The 18,946-nt window shown below is 32.2% G+C and overlaps 1 protein-coding gene across 7 annotated transcripts in view; it reads left to right on the top strand.

Moving 5' to 3' along the window:
• Positions 1-18,946, top strand: part of LOC115220797 (mucin-5AC) — a 56,007-nt gene that overhangs the window by 13,635 nt on the left and 23,426 nt on the right. For 2 of the 7 annotated variants that reach the window (XM_029790940.2, XM_029790946.2), the window contains exons 4-7: positions 641-730; positions 1,104-1,136; positions 6,980-7,054; positions 13,653-13,784. In XM_029790940.2, the coding sequence (XP_029646800.1) occupies positions 641-730; positions 1,104-1,136; positions 6,980-7,054; positions 13,653-13,784 (330 nt within the window). The remainder of the gene's footprint in view (positions 1-640; positions 731-1,103; positions 1,137-6,979; positions 7,055-13,652; positions 13,785-18,946) is intronic. The other 5 variants (XM_029790942.2, XM_029790944.2, XM_029790945.2 and 2 more) reach the window with 3 other exon arrangements.

Raw genomic sequence — 18,946 nt, 5'->3', positions numbered from 1 at the left:
TAACAGTGGATATGGATGCTCTGAAAAGATAGTTCTCAGAGTAATGGGTAGAAGTGAAAACTAATCTCAGGATATTGTGATTAATGAAGTTGTGTGGCCATGACAAAATGTGTGACAGTGTTGGAGAGACCTATCCAATCTATACAGGCTTGGTAAAATAAATGTAAAAATAATGATGATACATATAACAGACATTTATTTATGCACACATACATACTCAGTTTTGACTTCTCAGTCAGAGCTATAGTAAAGATGCATGTTGGAATTATGGAACTCAGACATGTACCGAATGAGCTAAACTGTACTTCCTCAGTTGATGTTTAGTCCCGAGACAACAGACCTATGATCAAAAGTGCTCTAGTCATGACTATTCTAGTCTTAACATAGTATGGTGGAACACTTACTATTATTTTTAGTAGGCCAGTCAATGACATACAGTCCCTTTTATAGTCACCAAATGTGAATGTGTGTGTTATATACATTGAACACTGTATTATGGAATATGATCTTGTGCTATGTTTTGTTGTTAACTCATAAATATTGCAACATAAAATATTTGTTTGATATTTTCTTTAATATATATTATAATTTTTTTTATGATATGATTTTTTAATTATATGTTTTCTGCAAACTTCCACAGGGTTGTTCTTCGTCCAGCAGTAGTCCATTTTACTTTAGTGGACAAGGCCATCCCTCTTTCACTCCCATCCGTGTTGGCTCCAAAGCTATAGTAAGTAAATGGTCCTTAATCTGTGGTATCTTTGTCACTTTTACTTTGATGACAGACTAAACCACTGGAGTCAGCATCACAGCAGCTTGGTAAAAAAAAAAAAGAAATAAATAAAAATATTTAAAATGCATGCTACTGTATACTGTCTGCATTGTGTTTTTTAGGTGGTGATGTTCTTTATATAGAAATTGTATAATGTTTTTGATTTAGTGCTTCCCTTTAATTTATTATTGTAATGTAAAGCCAAAAAAAAAAATTTAACTTCAATAGATTTTTCTCCTGATGAATTTCAGCTACTATTATTGAATATTTTATTTTCTAGAATTTGAAAATCTAAGTCCCATATTACAAACTCTTCCTATTTCATTTCTAGACGTTAATAAAGAGACCCACAGACAAACATTTGGTAAGTGTGTTTACAAACAAAAAAAATATTAAGGTCAGTTATTGAAAGCTGGCTTGCTTTTTGAATATTGTATTGCAGGAGATAGCAGCTACTATTTAAATAAAAATATACTTTAGATTCTTTAATAACTTCACTATAAAATGTTGCTTCGATTTTCTTCCTCTTCAAGTAGCCACAACCAAGATGCATTTCACGATGCTGCACTAGGAATCTCCATCTCCCATTAACTTTGGTAGGTCTTCAGTTTCATGTGAGTTAGTCAATAACATCAATGTAGGTAAGTGGTGTGGTCTTTGTCCTCCTTGGGGATACAAAATTCCTCAAAATATAAACCTGGTGTTTAGTACAATAGCAGTGGCCAGCAGCACCTACCTTGCATTGAACAATAGTGATAAACAGGATGTATCCATAAATCTTCTCTTTACTCATGTGCTCATGGCATCAGATGTTTTAAACCTTTGTGAGAGCTCAAAACTGTTTCATGCCTCAGTTGTGTGCAAGATATGATCATACTAACATTTGGTGCTAAGTTTGGTCTCCCTACATAGTACCTCATATGTTTGTTCTACAGCAGCCTTAGTTTAACCAAAGCCTTGTAATTGAAATTTAGTTGATGGAAACTATAAAATCCCTTGCAATGTGTGTGTATTGGCATGGGATGGTAAAATGCATGTCAAATAAAATGGTATTTGATTACATTTTAGCTGTGACCCTTTTACATATAAGTTGATGTTTCTCCTTTGTGAAGTTGATAAAACAACTACCTGACAATGTACTGGAGTTGATATAATAGACTTGATCACGGTCCAATGACTGAAGGCAGTAAAAGAAGGTGTGTTTGATTAATCCTCATTCTGCTAATTATTACCTAAATAGCTTCATGTATCAGCTATGTGGGAGCAATGTTGTCTGAATATTCAGCTTCTGCAGGCCATCATATCTATAAAGTCTTACCACAAGTTGATTGCTTATCCAATTTATCCTTTAATCTCTTATTGTAATTTTACTACTTCAGGAGTTTTTTTTTACCTAACATATCGGGTATTCTTTTGTAATAGCATTTTGCTAGTCAAATTAGGATGCTAAATGCACATCTTCATGTGTTTTTGCTCATGTCTGTTATGAGAATTAGTCACCAAAAAGACAGAAAATTCTGTGGTTTTTTTTCTTTTAGGTGTTGAACAGGGTAGTGGATATATAGCTTTCAAGTTCAATGTAATTATCAACAGAATATGGTTTGTATTTGTCCTTTTAGGTTCAAAATTTGTATTTTGGTTCCAGTATGCAACTCTTGAACTGTTCCATGTGTGTGTGTATTTAAATATAGTTTATTACAACTTGTTTTTGGTGGTATATTTATATTCTTTTGTGTGAGAGTAGTACGTTTGTATTCAGTGGTTTGCTGATTGGCTGTTATTTTTTTTCTACTTCTTCACTGGTTATTTTTTAAGGAGGACATGTATTTTAAATTTAGAGAAAGAAACATCATCTGGTTTCACCTACTCTTCAACCTAAATGTGGCATGCCCTTTTCTGTAGCAGGCACTTCCCAATATAACATAAATGCACAAACTAATCAACAGACAACACAAAAGTTACAGATGAATACAACATACAATCACTAAGCAATAACACAACCACACATTGATGCAACTGAACCAGAACAAAGTGTTCATTATATGGAAACTGTTTACAAACGGGCATATTCCATAACGCAACAGTATACAGGTTAGACAAACAGAAATAGATAATAAACCCACAACATTTTGCCCTTGGTGGAACCGTCATAGACACACATTCTGGAACACGTGCATAAGAAATGCAATATCCTTATGAACATTTCTGCAAATACAAACTGAGAAATAATGGGCTCTCAGTATCATACATAAGTAATTCAGAAATCTGTCCCCACCACAATAAGACTGCATAAGCAAAACCTAAACAAAGGAAACACAAACAAATCTGAACTTAAAGAATTATATAAAATTCTTTGTGTTGTTGTATAAACATACAATCCCAAATATTCTTGCCATAACCATTCAGCTTAACATGCATCAAGCATAATTCCAGATGTTGGATCACACATGCACACTTAATAGACCCTAAAACCTTGCTTCTATGGAATTAACAGAAACCCTTTCTAAAGTATTGGGCCAAAACCACTGAGTCTTAAAATATCTTTTAAAATCTTTAATTTGCTTTATGGTTAAAGTCACTCACAAGCATCTTGTAACAACATTTGCAAACACTAAATCTTAAAGTAATAGCTTTAATTAGATTTAGAATGAATTAGCCAATAAAAAGTACTCCCCTCATCAAAATGTAACTAATGAAAAGGCAGAGAAATGGCAGCCAATCAGCAAAAGTGAAACAAATCAGTGAATATAAACATACTACCAAAAATGAACCAACAGTTCTTGCTTGAAGATTGTAGTGGCATGAAATTTGAGAAAAAATAATTTGGTTTCATTTAAATATGTGTGTGTGTGTGTGCGCGCTACTAGAATATTCCTACCTCAACTGCTTTCTCTAATAAAGTGAATTCTCAAGGAGATATTTATTTTGCACACCCCCCCTCTCCTTTCAGTTATTAGTTTTTTTACTCGCTATCCTCTTTTTTGTATCACTGCTATCCTTACCTCTCTGCTCGATGACAGTGGCCAGCAAATTGTAGCCGTTTCTGCTTTAGCTTGAGGGATATTGGTATCATATTTTCGTAGATGTTACTAAATGCTGGGTGTGATCTCCAGCTGATGTTCGGTATCTTTCTGAGCAAGTTGGTATATGTCCATCTAGTTGTTTTTCTAAGAGAGCTATGGTCCAGGTTTCTGATCCTTAGAGAAAAACTGGCTCAATCAGTGTTCTAAATATTTCAACTGTCATCAAACAAAGAGCTTATCTCATCCCTCTGGAAGTGTTTTCTCCAGGAAACTGACATTTCCAGATACTATATCTCAGGACTCAGGGCTGGATATTAGAGATCTGAACACAGCAATGCAGGACTGTGTAATCTGGAATGGGATTGTCAATGGAGTTCCGACCAACCATAGGCTGGCCGAAGCATGATGATGATGGTCCTTACCTCATTGGGTTGCTATGATCAGCCTCTTCTATTACATATTTTATGCTTGTGGAATTATTCTCATTATATGTTACTTTAGCAACTGTTTTCAGTTTATGTTAATAAACCTCTTTTTGCTCCCATTGTTTCTAACAGTAATTATGATTTTTTAGATGGATTACTACCTGTAATTATATCTGTCTGATAGACACACAGCTGTGAAAATCTCAGATGCATAGACATTTGCACACTGTATTAATTAAATTAAATACAGGTTGCAACTGTAAATCATACACCTATTAGAAATAGTTAAGATAACTTCTAGCTGTTTGTGTATGTAGGGCAAATGAGTAAGTGAATACGATACTAGACTATTATATTCTTAATAATTCCTGGCAGACTATTGTGTGTGTGTGCTTGACTTTCATCATCTTGCTCTGAGTGTTACTGCGGCTGTTTATGTCAAGTCTATTTCATCCATAAATGTGTGCACGTGCATGCACGCACACACACACTCGGCAACAAAGCTAGTTTTGTGAATTGTTGGTGTTTCTCAAAATGTGTGTCTGTCCAAAAATAGAAATTGGGATTTAGTAATGACATTTCATAATGTCAAGTTATCAAGTTGGTGAAATAATTATTCCTATTCTTACAAGTAGTTGACTGTAACATTGTTTTGATCACTTTTTTTTCTCTCTCTCTCTCTCTCTCTCATTTTTACATCCAATAGGAAATTAATGTTTTTCATTGCAGCTTTTCTGGGGTTTTTTTTTTTTACCATTACACACCATTTTATAGTATTTTTTAAAAAAATCTACAAAAATCCAAGCTGCTTGATGATCTTATATCTTTGGTTTAGTCTTTCCTTTTTGACAAATCTTCAAACTGTCTCTTAATTTCAACCCTTCTGCGATGACCCCTCCCTCCCTCCTTGTTCTATGATAGATACCAATTTCATGTTGATTTATGATCCAAACCCTGGCTTAATAATTGCAGAGTTGTATTTGACTTAATTCTTCATGATTTTCAAAATTAATTGAAACAAAAAGAAATACAGTAACAAAGTGGTTAATTTAAACCAGCCAGATTTGGCCTCTTACACTTACCCTACAATGTCATTCTAAAAATAAACAATCACATTGAAATTTCAAAGCTATGAGATAATGCATGGTTAATTCAAGACAATGTGAATAAATAAGCATTACATTTGACAATAAAAGACTGTCATTCCGTCGGTTACAATGATGAGGGTTCCAGTTGATCCGATTAATGGAACAGCTTACTCCGGAAATTAACATGTGTGTGACTGAACACTCCACAGACACATGTACCGTTAACGTGGTTCTTGGGGAGATTCAGTGTGACAGTGTGACAAAGCTAGCCCTTTGAAATACAAGTACTACTCATTTTTGCCCGCTGAGTGAACTGGAGTAAGCAAAGAGACATCACATCACCAGGAATTGAACTCCTGTCCTTACAATTATGAGCTGAATACCCTACCCACGTGCCCATTGCAAAAGGATTAATGTTAAATTCTGGATATTTTTAAGTATTTAAGAAATATTTCTCTTCAAATTAGTGAAATAGATAAACCTTTTAATACTTCCTTTGTTCTTTTTTTTCTTTGAAGAAATTTTTTAGTGCTATTCATTTTGGATCAACCTTTAATTTGGCTAATTAAATGACCCGCTTACCTATCTGAGTGTCTTAACATTTATGTCAATGATCTCTTTCATAAACTTGATAGATTGTCTTTTTCATACACAGTGGTTAATATAGTTCTTTCTAAACATTGGTTTCAATACAAATTATTTGAAACTATAGCGAAAACTAGGCTAATCTTTCTGGATAACCTGTATTTTGTTTCAGTTCTCTGTTTAACTTATGACTTTATAATGTTTCTTGACATTTTTGGATCAAAGTCATGGCCATGTTATATCAACCTGAGGTACATAGGGGTATATTAGCCCTTAACATATTCTGTCAACATATGCTCCCTTTGTTTCAATTAATTTTTATAATAATGAAGTATTTAGTAAAATAACTTTTTCTTTGTTAAGCTGGAATAATTTAGTATAAAATTTTGACAAAAGATTAGGATTTAGACCACTTTAACACAGTAATTTGATGTCATAGAGCCCTGAGGCAGTCTCATGAAGATTGGTATCAAAAGGGTTAAAGGCTGCTGGGTACCAGTGATTATTGTGTAAACAAAACTGAACCTGTGGTTCAACATGGTTTTACATTTCTTTTCATTAAATCTATCCTTAGTTCTATGGTTCAGTGTTTATTTTTAAATTAAAACCTTTCATCAAAGCTTCACATGACAAAAATATTTCACTAAATTTTCCATTATTCGTTTTCAAAATGAACCCTTTGACATTCAGATTTTTGTATCAAATGTAATGCTTATTTACTTACAATGATATGAATTAGTCAAGCATTACCTCATACTTTTGAGATTTCAATGACAAGATTATTTACTTTTAGAATAATGCTGTTGGGTAATTGTGAGCAGCCGGATATGGCCAGTTTAAATGCTAATGAATTAATTAAAATGCATTTTGACCAAAATATGGTAAGATAAGGGTTAAACTACTTCCATTGGCTTAAATATTAGTTGTTCTGTCCTAAAGTATTCTAAAATAATTTTTTTTTTTTTCCTTTTATTAAATTTACAATCTTCATTTCATGAACTTGTTAAATAACAAACAAAAAAGAACTGAAACAAACAAACACGCTCTTAAATTGAAACTTAATTTTGAACTATTAACTTTTTAAAGAACGATGCCAAAATTCCCAAACCACCAAAACCTCCAGATAAGCCTCTTATGCCATATATGAGATACAGCCGTAAGGTAAGTGAATACTTTGTCTGTTCATTGTGTTATTTTTCAACATCTTGTTCCTTTCACATACATACATGTGTGTGTGTGTGTGTATATATATCTATATCTATATATACACACACACACACATACATACATATACTTTATATTTGTATGTATGTGTGTATATATAATTTATTTTTGTCTTATTATTTTTTTACAATCCTTTTCTCTATATACCCTCCCCCTTTTTACTGCTTTATGTTAACTGTATTTGTTGCAGTGTTCTCCATTTAGTCTAACAGAAATTACTGTCCCTTTATTCTGAAAAATCTTCTTGGCCTGAATTGATGAAGCCACAAGATAAAACAGAATATACCACCCAACCACTATTTGACACTGTGGAATGGTTAATGTTTTCAGTTCCCTTGCCAGTTTGTTCATTTGAAGTTCAAAACAGGAAAACATGCAAGGGTCAAATGATTTTCGTTGCCTCTAGCAACCACTTGGCTTCATCAATGGGTTCCTTTCGAATACAGAGTATAGTAGTAAAATAGGGGGAGAAAGCACCAAATATTTAAGGAGTCACAGCTTATTTCAATTTAATTTTTAAGTGAAGAAAAAAGAAAAAAAAAACAATCAACTGTTTTAGAATCTGGCATATGAAACTCCCAGATCTTAATGTGTAAAGAACTAATGAAAAGGTTTTTAAAAAAAACCCATGAAAATAAAGCTTCATTCCATTACATTCCAATTATTATTATTATTATTATTGTTATGAAACAGTTGGTGTCTTCTCATCTTCTTGTAGTCAACGTGCATGTTGATATTTGTTTGGGTTTGTATTTTTGTTTTGTTTTACTGTTTTTTGTTGTTTTTTTTTTCTGTTTTTCAGTCAAAATGGTGATGCTATTTGATATTAATTAATATACTTTCAAGACTAAAAAACAAGTGTTAGCATAGAATTTTTTTTTTTTTTTTCAATTATTTGTGGAAGCATTTTACCAGAATTTGTTGTTACTGTTGGTGACACATGATGGGGGAAGGGGGTTTTACGTGTATCATCATTGTCATCATTTTAATATCCGCTTTTCCATGCTTGCATGAGTCAGATGGAATTCCTTAAGACACATTTTCTATGATGATGATGGTAGTGTGTGTATATGTCCAAAAACTAATATACACATAAACACAGCTTACTTTGTAAAAGTTAAGTTGTAATAACAGTATTCTCATTTCATCTTAATACCTGGTTTATCTTCCTGGTAATATCTCTATCTTGGTGTTATAAATCATCACTGTGGTATTTAGTCAAGTAACTTGGCCACCCTTACTCAATACATTATAATTTTCATTATACACCTGTAACACCTGTCTGACCTTTATCCCTTTTAGACAGGGAAAATGAATCCACAGTACTGGAACCCTCTTTGGGGATATTAAAAGTTACTGTTTCATTGCCAATTAAATACCTTAATGATCAATAATAATTCCAATGAACCAAATGAGGGAGTCTCTACAGTGTTGATCTACCTGTTACTAATGGCAGCCAAATCTCCCTCAAGTCATCTTTTAACTACTTAGTAAAAAAAAAAAAAAACATCAGGAAAGACACATTGGATGGATGTAGTCTTGGAGGACACTGCTTGGGCTAGAGAACAAAATTCTCAGTACCAGTACCCATCTAAAGGCAGTGTGTGATATAAACACTCTTAGTTCTCTGCATTCTTCAAATTTCATCTCTGCTTTTTTTCACTAAAAAAAATATCTATTTCACTACACATTTGAAATCTGTCCCGACTGTGAATAACTATAATAGCAACATAACACCAACATATTTATGTCTATTAGTACTATGTGGGAGAAAACGTTATCATTGCTTCCATTGTTTGAATCATCAACTGCACAAATGTATTCTAAGCTTTCATATTGAAAGTATTATTTTTTCATATATATATATTTTTTCCCAATAAAACTATTATTGCCAATAGTTGATTTTGAAACAATCACATCTGTTTTTTAGAACTTTCTGTTTCACTAATAAAATGTTGTCATTATGTTAATCATTTTTATGTCCATTTTCCCAGACTGATGTAGCTTCACTTGCATCAGTCTGGTTTCCTATTTCTTCAACTGCACATGACCATCATATGACAAGCCATTCCTTATTCACATGAAACACAGGCTGAGATTCAGCACCTACGAAGGAAAGGCTGTCCATTTCTCCCTCACTTTCTGTCTGTCTCTCTCTCTCTGTCTCTCTGTCATTTTATGATTTATCTTTTTTTTTCCACCAATTTTACTTTGAAAGTGTAAAATTCCTTATCATCATCACTGGTTTTAAAGCAGGGTTTTTTTTTATGTTCCATGCTGGCATGGGTTGGATGGGTCTGCAAAACAGTAGACAAATTTCTGATTTATAAAAGTCCAAATCTTAAGTTACCTGAATTTGTCTCGAGTCCTGCCTCAATAAATATTTGGAAATGCACCTTTCAAAACTTCTGTGTTAGAATCATATATTATTTGTAAACCTAGAAACATCTTGCCACTGTCTAAGTTACCTGTGAAATCTTACATGTGAGAGTCTTAATGAACATTTTTGTTTGCTAAAATATCTTCTGATTTAGCACATATATTTTGCCCTTTTGATACAGCCTGTTTATATTTACATTAAAAACCATTTATTATAATTTAGTACAAAATCCTGTTATGTTTTACATAATCTGCAATGATAGTTATTTTACTAAATCTTTCTATAGCCTTTAATTTTAAAATTGCTAGAAATATATACAAAATGTATTCATTAAAAGTCCCATCTAGAAATGATTGATACTGTAAACAATACAGAACATGCACCAAAATGAGTTTTTTTTTTCCAAGTTATACTCCTACATATCTGTCAAGTAAAAGAAGATACTGCAAGGGTTAGAAGATAAGAGCAGGATCATTTAGAAATTAGCCTTGTGTATAATGTTTGGATTTAGTCTTTTACTCTCTACTCACTGGTTAAATCTGCTTGCTTACGTCATTTCTGACTTTCTTGAGAGTAACAATCACTTGCATTTTCATTGTAATAAAATGAGCTCTATTGGCCTTATATTTCTTTCTCTGTCTGCTAATTGTGACTTATAAATAAAGAATTTTTAAAAATAATGGAAAGTAATTCTAATATTTTTGAATAACTAAAGATAATTTCTAACTTCCTTGCACATATGCGTATATCTATTAATCCTTTAAAATGCTCAGCTTAGATAAGTTTTTCTTTCTTTGTTTTAACCATTATACATGAATCAAATGCATTAATTTCTAGATAAGTTTGAAATAATACTATTATTATCTACTATTGAATGCATTATTTTTATATGACTTTTGTCTGATTTATCCTTATTTAATTCTGTGCAACACATTGACTAAATCTAGTATGAAGTTTCTGCCCTTTCTTCCTCTCCATTTTTGAAGTTGTATTTTTATGATTGGTTCATCACTGATCTTTCTCATCATTCAGAGAATCTTACTTGAGACACTAATTTACTCATTCTTTGTACATGCGTGTGTGTGTGTGTGTGTGTGTGTGTATGTGTTACTAGCTAAGGATTTTATATATATATGTTTGATATTAGAAACAAGTGCCAGTCTGATATAGCAAAAAGTAATTATGATAAAATAGTACAATTAGAATAACAGAAACTATATATAAAACCCAATTTGTGAAAATGGAATGACTGTAGTGTGGTTGGCATACAGTGTAGTTGGTAACAGCCGACTGTCGTGTGGTTGGTAAAACAATTGCCCATGGTAAGTGTTAGATACATGGCTTAACTCTTATTGGAGTTATTGTTGATCTTTTTCTATCCCAGATTAGTGATTATGCTGTCTAGTGTCGGAACTATTAAAGTGCACATTAACAGGTTCAGAAAGAAAAGAAAGAAATTAAGTGGTTGAAATTGCATTTACAGACTTCACTGAAAAGAATTTCGGTATATGTTGGCCTATTTTACCCCAATCCCCCAAAATAAACTATTGGTAGTCATTTCTTCTCAATCTGCCCATGTGTATAGGTTACTAAAAGTGTGATGAAGCTGTGTTTATTGTATACGTGTGATGGAGCACTTTTATGTTGGTGCTGCAATGTAAACAAACAAGAACTTCCTTAAACTTTTAAATAGTCTGATGGATTCTTTGTATGGGTTTCATTTTGTTTCTATGCGTTATTTTTTTCATTCATCTCAGTTTTCTTCTATTAGTACATCATTTTTATGTCTGCTCTGCCGTGTTGGCATGGGTTGGGCAAGACAGTTTGAGGCAGTTTTTGTGGCCAGATGTCCTTTGTGATACCAACTCATTTAATCATCTCTTACAGAATGCGGGTATACAGTCTACATATACTTAGAATCTGATATACTGACTATGGACACTGTATTCTTGCTCTTCTTAAAAGACAAAGGATTTTTATTGAAAGTTGAAAAGTTGTTGATAAACACACGCATATACACACACCCTTCTGGGTTCCACCTTTTTTGGAATGTATTTAAGTGTGGGAAATGTTATCCTTTCCAAAAAAGAAGGGGAGTTTTTTGGGGCGGTTTTCTAAACATAATAATCATAATAATAATTATAGTTAGAAAACATCTTATCTTCTTTACTACTTTCTAAAATTCATTTAAAAGAAATTCTTGTATTTTTAGCTATTCATTCATTTTTTTAATATAAGTGAAGTATGTTTCTTCTCATCGTTGCTACACAAATATATAAAAATTTATTAAAACACTCTTTTAAAGAGGACAATTGAAGAGTTTTTTCTATCTTTTTAAGGTGTCTTTCTCACTTATCACTGTTTCTTTCACTAATAATAATAATAATAATAATAATCTCTTGCTTTTTTCTAAGAAAACCAAATTTTTCTCTATTTCCTTGTTTCACCAATAATTAACATTTTAGAGAGCGTAGCGCACATTTTGTTGACTAAACTATTCTTTGACATTAACCTAATGCATGGGTTTGTGGCCTTGAAGAAACTATATTCTATCTCACCTAAACATTGCTATTATATATATATATATACATATACATATATATAATGCTCTGGAACAGCATCTGAATATCTATACAAAAAATGTGGTGCAAGATCATCAAATTTTATTTTATAATCATTTTTTAAAAAATATTTAAATGCTTGGGTTACTCCTGATAAACCCTTTTTCTTGTTTCCCTTAATATTCATCTTAATTTTTTTTTTATCCTTCAGCCCTGCTCCCTTCCATTAATTAAGTATGTACAAAACTAACTTGGCTATTATTAATATTGGAGAGCACTGTATTCAAAACATGTTGAGTCTACGTCAATTTTCCTCTATCTCTATCTCTTTCTTTCTCTCCTTCCCCTCCTTATTTTAAATTTAAATATATGTTAAATCAAATATTGAAAAGGTGTTGTTTGTATGTTCTTGTTCTGTTGGTTTTTGTTTTTTTTGTTTTTTTGTAATGTTTTATTTTCTTTTAATTTATTTTTGTTTTGGGGTTTTTCTCTACTCTCCCCCCCATCACCCAACCCAGACCATCTAATTTATGGATTTATCAAATTTTCCACCCCATTTTTTTTTTTACATTTTTTTAACTCCCTTGTCTATTGATGTTTTAGTTATTATTTTTTTTTTTTTATATTTTAAAACTTATGTACCTCTTGCTGGTTTACTTAAAATAACTGCCTAAATCTAAAGATTTAGTGAAATGCTGCTTCCACATATGGAGTGGAGAAATAACATTTTGTTGTTTGACTTTTTGTTTTTGTTTTTTTTTTAACCCCTATGGCATAAGACAAGACTATGTATGTGAGGGGAGGGGAGCAGTCTGTGTAATTGGAATATTACAGCCCCACCAAAATCTTTTTAAATCAAGCAATTCTTCAAGCTACTCTAATTTTTTTTTTTTTTACAATGACCCCATCACTAATTAATATATAGGATTTTTAGTAACTTGACTATTATTATTATAATTTATTTATTGTTTATTTAACATTTTCAATCAGACCCGACTTGTGTGTTAGGTTTTTGCTTCTTCCAACTAATGCAATAGCTAGCCGGTCTCTCTCTCTCTCTCTCTCTCTCCTTCCCTTCCTCTATATGTGTATGTATGTATGTATATATATATAAAATATGGATGTGTTTGACACCATTAAATGATGCATTATGGAGTATTTTGTGTGCGTGTATGTGTGCATACACATATTCTATATTACACTTAATTCTGTTTCCAATAAAACTGATGCCCCCCTCTTTCTCTCTCTCTCTCTCTCTCTCTCTCGTGTTCCTTCCCTTTGTTCCACCATGTTTAAACTGGCTAGTTACTGCAGATTTTTCAGCTTTTACCTTCTACACTAGTCTGGTAATGATTTCCCCACCTCACTCCCCGGAATATGACCATGGTCAGTCCTTCACACTTCCTCCATGTGGCCTGACAAGAGGGCTGGCTTATTATCAGCTGCTATTTGTTCCCAGTTTAGTCAGAGTGGGGAGATCTCATCAAACACACTTGATATAAAGATGTGGTAATCACTTCATGATGACCCCCTGAAAAATTGCAGCCTTTTTTGGTACTTCAGAACATAACTTGATGTTAAATACAATATTCAGGTATGGGACTCAGTAAAGGGAGCCAACCCAGACCTAAAATTATGGGAAATTGGTAAAATCATTGGACAGATGTGGCGGGAATTGTCCGAAAAAGAGAAACAGGAGTATATGGATGAATACGAAGCAGAGAAGGTAATGTTTTTAAATTTGCATACAGCTACTACTACTACTACTATACTACTACTATACTACTACTACTACTACTGTCAGTTAAATTGACTGATTGCTGTAACTACCATTTTTGCTTACCTATTAGAGCTGTACCACTCCCTCTTGGTGAACACTTCAACCCTTTTTCTGGCACAGTTCCACTCTTCATTCAAACAATCACAATATTATTTGCGGCTTCACTATAATCTCCCTCCCACCATACGAATATAGCAAGAAATTTAGGTGACATTTTTTGGTGTAGTCTTTTTTTATTTGAAAAAATTTTTTTTTAAATCCCCTTCCATTCTTCCATTTATCAAGATTTTTTCAGGAATATTTTAGTATATTTTTATTCAAATTTCAAGTAAACCAGCATATGCAATCCATGCTATATGCATTATTTTTCTTATGCCCTCTTTATGTATGTGTACATATATATATAATATATATACACTTTTTTTTTTTACTAACTTTTTGGGCTTTTTTTAATATTTACATTTATTTTCTCTTTCCGAATTGCTTTTGAATTCCAAAGATGAAAATAGAAAAAAAAATGAATGTTACTTTTAAAAACTGACATAACCACTAAAGTAATTTATATTTCCCGCTATATTCACCTGGCTGAGCTTTTGAATTAGAGATACCTTTTATTCACTTAAAATGGTATTTTGTACTAAACAGCACTCATTCTCTGCTATATTTTGTCGTGTGATGCAAGGTAAATGTTTTCTTGTGGCACACTAGAAATGTTGCTGTATGGTGACAATTATAAACAAATATTTTTTTCTCTCAATGGACAGAGAAAAAGATCCACCTAACCAGATTCAGATACAATTTTCTTCTTGTTGAAGATAAAATACCATTTAACTTCTCTGTACATAGAAATAAAGCTAATATTTTTAGAGTTTTAATATTTCATAGTTAAGAGTCAGGGTTGGCTTTTATTGTATACATATAAAAATTTACTTCATTTTTATCACTGATACTTAAAAAGTTTTTCTAGCTAGTTCTTATAAAAAAATATTTTAGTTAATTGTCCCTCTTCATTTGATTTTTTTCCCCGTTTTTTTTTATCTTGGTAATATACTCCTAACTTTTTTTTCTTATATATATATATATATATATATATATGCCAAATTTTTGGCTTCCTTTTTAATTTGGATTGACGAATATTCAACATGAAGTGCCGTTTGTTAATTTTTCGTAATTTTTGATAAATTAGAGAAAGGGTTGAGGAGTTTTCCATTAATAAAAAAAATAATAAACTAATTTTTTTTTTTAAACAAACTAATCTTTTTAAGGGCTACTAACCATTTTTGTAGTTTTACTAACGTATAACTCTGCTCTCCAAAATTGCATGTTCAATACTAATAATATTAATGATTTCATCCATTAAACAAATTTATTCCTAATCTAATATGTCTACTAAACTATTGCAAATTATGGTTGTGAATTTGTTTGAATGAAAGCAACTTTATAAAACTCCAACAACACTGCCTTGTTAGTTCTCACATCATCCACTCCATTCCTTAGCACATTCTGTTTATGCTTGAAAAATTACACAGGACTTACCTCCCTTTTTCATACTGTAATCATCTAGTTTTTCAGTTTCAATTACATATATATGCATACATACACACACACTTCATCAACCGATTAAGTCATCCAATCAACTCTCCTTTGCATGTACTTTAGTACTACTAGTGTATAGTTCTAATTTTGCACAGACTGATACGGTAGAGCTAGCTCATTGAAAGTTCAGTGTTGCTCAAAATTTGCATATTTTAGTTAGATCATTGGGCCTAAAACAAATCTCAAAATGTCAAAATTACATTGTCTGCGCATACCTCCATAATCGTCATTTCTGCTTCTGCTTTGGCATTATTTTCAGCACTAGTTCCTAGTATTGTATTTTCTGCTAACACATCAACTGTGATGATGTTCTGCAACTGTTGAAGAATTTCTCAACCACAACAATGGAAACTGATTCCTTATAATAGCTCTCTTTATCTGCTTTTTTTCACTCTTGGTTTACACTTTCTACTCTACTTTCAGTTTTGTCAGACTCTCAGTTGAGTGCTTGCTATGAAAATATCTATTCCTTGTAGTATTCTTGTTTGGACTATATGCTGTAGATAAAAACTGCCTGAGAATTTTTACTTGAATTAAGTGCAATTGATATCTTGCTATATCAGGTGTATTACATTGTGAAAAGAATTTGATGGAGGTGGGTCACACACTTGGTCATTGGATAGTGAATAATAGCTACTCTCTCCAATTACATTGTGCTCTTACAATTTCTAATAGTATATGCAATTCAGTTGCTTTTCAAGTGTCTGTTTCTGCATATGTGTGTGTGTGTGTGTGTTTGCCTTAAACTAACTTCAACTTCTTGGTTTCTCTTTTTTTTACATTTTATATACTCTCTGGGTTGAGCTAAGTTTCCAGTTGTTTTGAATCCACAAAAAGATTCGTTTGACCTATTGCTTTAGGCAAATTGTGTTTTTCTACTGTCTATACAACAGTCTATTGGTTTCTCCACTGCTTGAATTGATACAAACTTTGTATACTCTCGTATGTGTGTGTGTGTGTATGCATATATATATATATATATATATATATATATATATATATATATATATATCCCATTTACATTCTTTCTGAAATTTTCTGATATTTTATTCAGCGATCCTTTCCTTATTAATATAGTATTTTTCCCATGGAAACGCAATTGTCATATATAAATATCTTTTTACTTATGTGTGTAATATCCATGTGTATACATACATATTGTTCTTTTGTTTTAATATCTGTCTTTTCATGTTAGTCACTAACCCAAGCCTGTACTTCATGTCCTTGTTTTTTTTTTATTCCACTTGTGTTCAGAAGTGCAGAATGTGGAGCTAGGAACGGTTTGTTGGCAGAAAATGTTAACAAAATATATTATTTGCAATTATCTGATTCCATACTTAATGTGAAATGTAAGAATTCACAACACACATGGTATTGTCTGCCAGAGGCTACAGTTAAAAACACTTACCCAAGATGCTGCACAGTGAAATTGGATATATATTCCTCTCTCTGTGTGTATGTGTGTACACATGTATATACATAGCATAGTTCTGTGGCTAATAAGTTTGCTTCTTAACCTAGTGGTTTAGAGTTGGATTCCACTACACAGCCACACCATTGCTTAATGAATGAAACTGCATTTATAAATATGAATATTTAACACTTACCACTGTTATTTTGACATTGCTTATTGACATTATGATTTGTCATTCTGCACTTTCAAAAACTTCTGGAGTAAATAAAAAAAAATCCCTTACTTGAAAATTGGTATGGTTTGGCCTAAAGAAGAGCTTTCTGCCATAAAATCCTGCCTGAAATCACTCTTTCAAAGCCCATTCTTGGATGGAAAATGGGCATTAAACAAAAGAACAGATGCATACATGCACATACTCACACATCTACCTAGGTATATATTATACAAATATTTATGCATACATTCTACATGTGGATGTACATACATACATATATGTGTATGTAGATGTGCAATTGTGTGTATAATATTGAACTTTCGCATGCATACGAGCTCACCAGACTGGAGCTTATCCCAGTTCTGACTTCCCCCCTCAAGGGAACACTGGCCTGCTGCAAGGTCAAACCTCACCAGTTCACTTAATTTCTTCTGATTCTACTGGAGCAATGGGAACAAAGAGTGTCCTGATCAAAGAACTGGACACATGATCATAGGTCCAAAACCCTAACACACTCAGTTATGCTCTTGCTTGATGGGCCTGGAGGTCATCTCAAGTTAGTGGTCCCAGAGGTGTTACAATGTGTAGAGCCCACCAGTGCTCACCATTGATGGCAATCTCATGGCAGCCCCTCTGCACTTGCCCATCCCACCCTCCAGACAACATTGAACCTCTGGATATCTTCCTTAATTATGTTGAGTCATCTTGTTTAGTGCCTTCCATGGGGTCACTTCCATCCCGCAGCTGCTGTGTTGAACAAGAGTAAGGCCTTGGTAGGATCACTTGTAACTGTGTACACCTATACATATATATGCATGTGTATATTTGTGTGTGTGTTTGTGTATATATATATATATATATATATATATGCATATGCACATATATATATATATATATATATATACACACACACATGCATGCATAGATGGGTAACTAAAAAAATTTTTGTTTTCTTCTGAAATTAATTATATAATGACGTATATATATATACATACATATATATATACATATACATGTGCATAGATGGGCAACTAGAAAATTTATGTTTTCTTCTTAAACTAATTATATAATGAAGTACTCAAATAAACTTCAAGTTATGGTCGTGACATTTACATTCCTCTTTTAATTAGTATTGTTTTGAATTTTAAAAGAAGTTTCATTTCCTTGATTTGATCTTCAACAGTTACTTCTTGGGTTCTGATAAGAATTTTTTCTGTTTCATTTACTTTACGATATTTGCTTTTCTTTCTTTCCTTTTCCTTTTTTATTTATTGCATGATGTTGCTGTGTAACAAATGGCATGGTTCTCGCATGACCTGTTGTTGTTGGTCCCCATGATGAATGTCTGACGTTAACCACCTTATTGATTTACCACTTTCTTTTCTTCTCCTATATCTTTCTTATTTTACTCACCTACTATTACTACTACTACTACTCTCATTTTCTTCCTACACTTCCATAGGCAGTTGCATTTATAATATGATTTCCATATAGATAACAGCTTTATTTGTAGACATTCTTTGTAAACATGATGCAGGTTTTCTTAAAATAACATCTAATCTGTTCAATAAAAGTCACTCAATGAGGTATTTCTTTTAATGTATTGCTTTCACTTTATTTTTTAAATATTATGGAAACTTTAATTGATATAATTATATAAAAAGAGTAATAATGAAAATGCTATTTTCTTTAGAGGCTTGAAATTACATTTACTTTAAGCTGACATAATTTCTGCTGATCCATGCTCTACTTGCTTGATATAATTTTAAACTGAAGATCAATATTTTTTTTTCTCTTATGTTCATGTGTTATTAGAAGTCACAATCTACTACCTTCGTCCTGATCTTATTTATATTCGCAGAAATAACTGAATGATAGCTACTT

This window comes from Octopus sinensis, linkage group LG17, assembly GCF_006345805.1.
Source record: "Octopus sinensis linkage group LG17, ASM634580v1, whole genome shotgun sequence".
Classification (NCBI taxonomy): domain Eukaryota; kingdom Metazoa; phylum Mollusca; class Cephalopoda; order Octopoda; family Octopodidae; genus Octopus; species Octopus sinensis.
The sequence above is the reverse complement of the archived record's forward strand: the minus strand, read 5'-3'. Positions and strand labels throughout refer to the sequence as shown.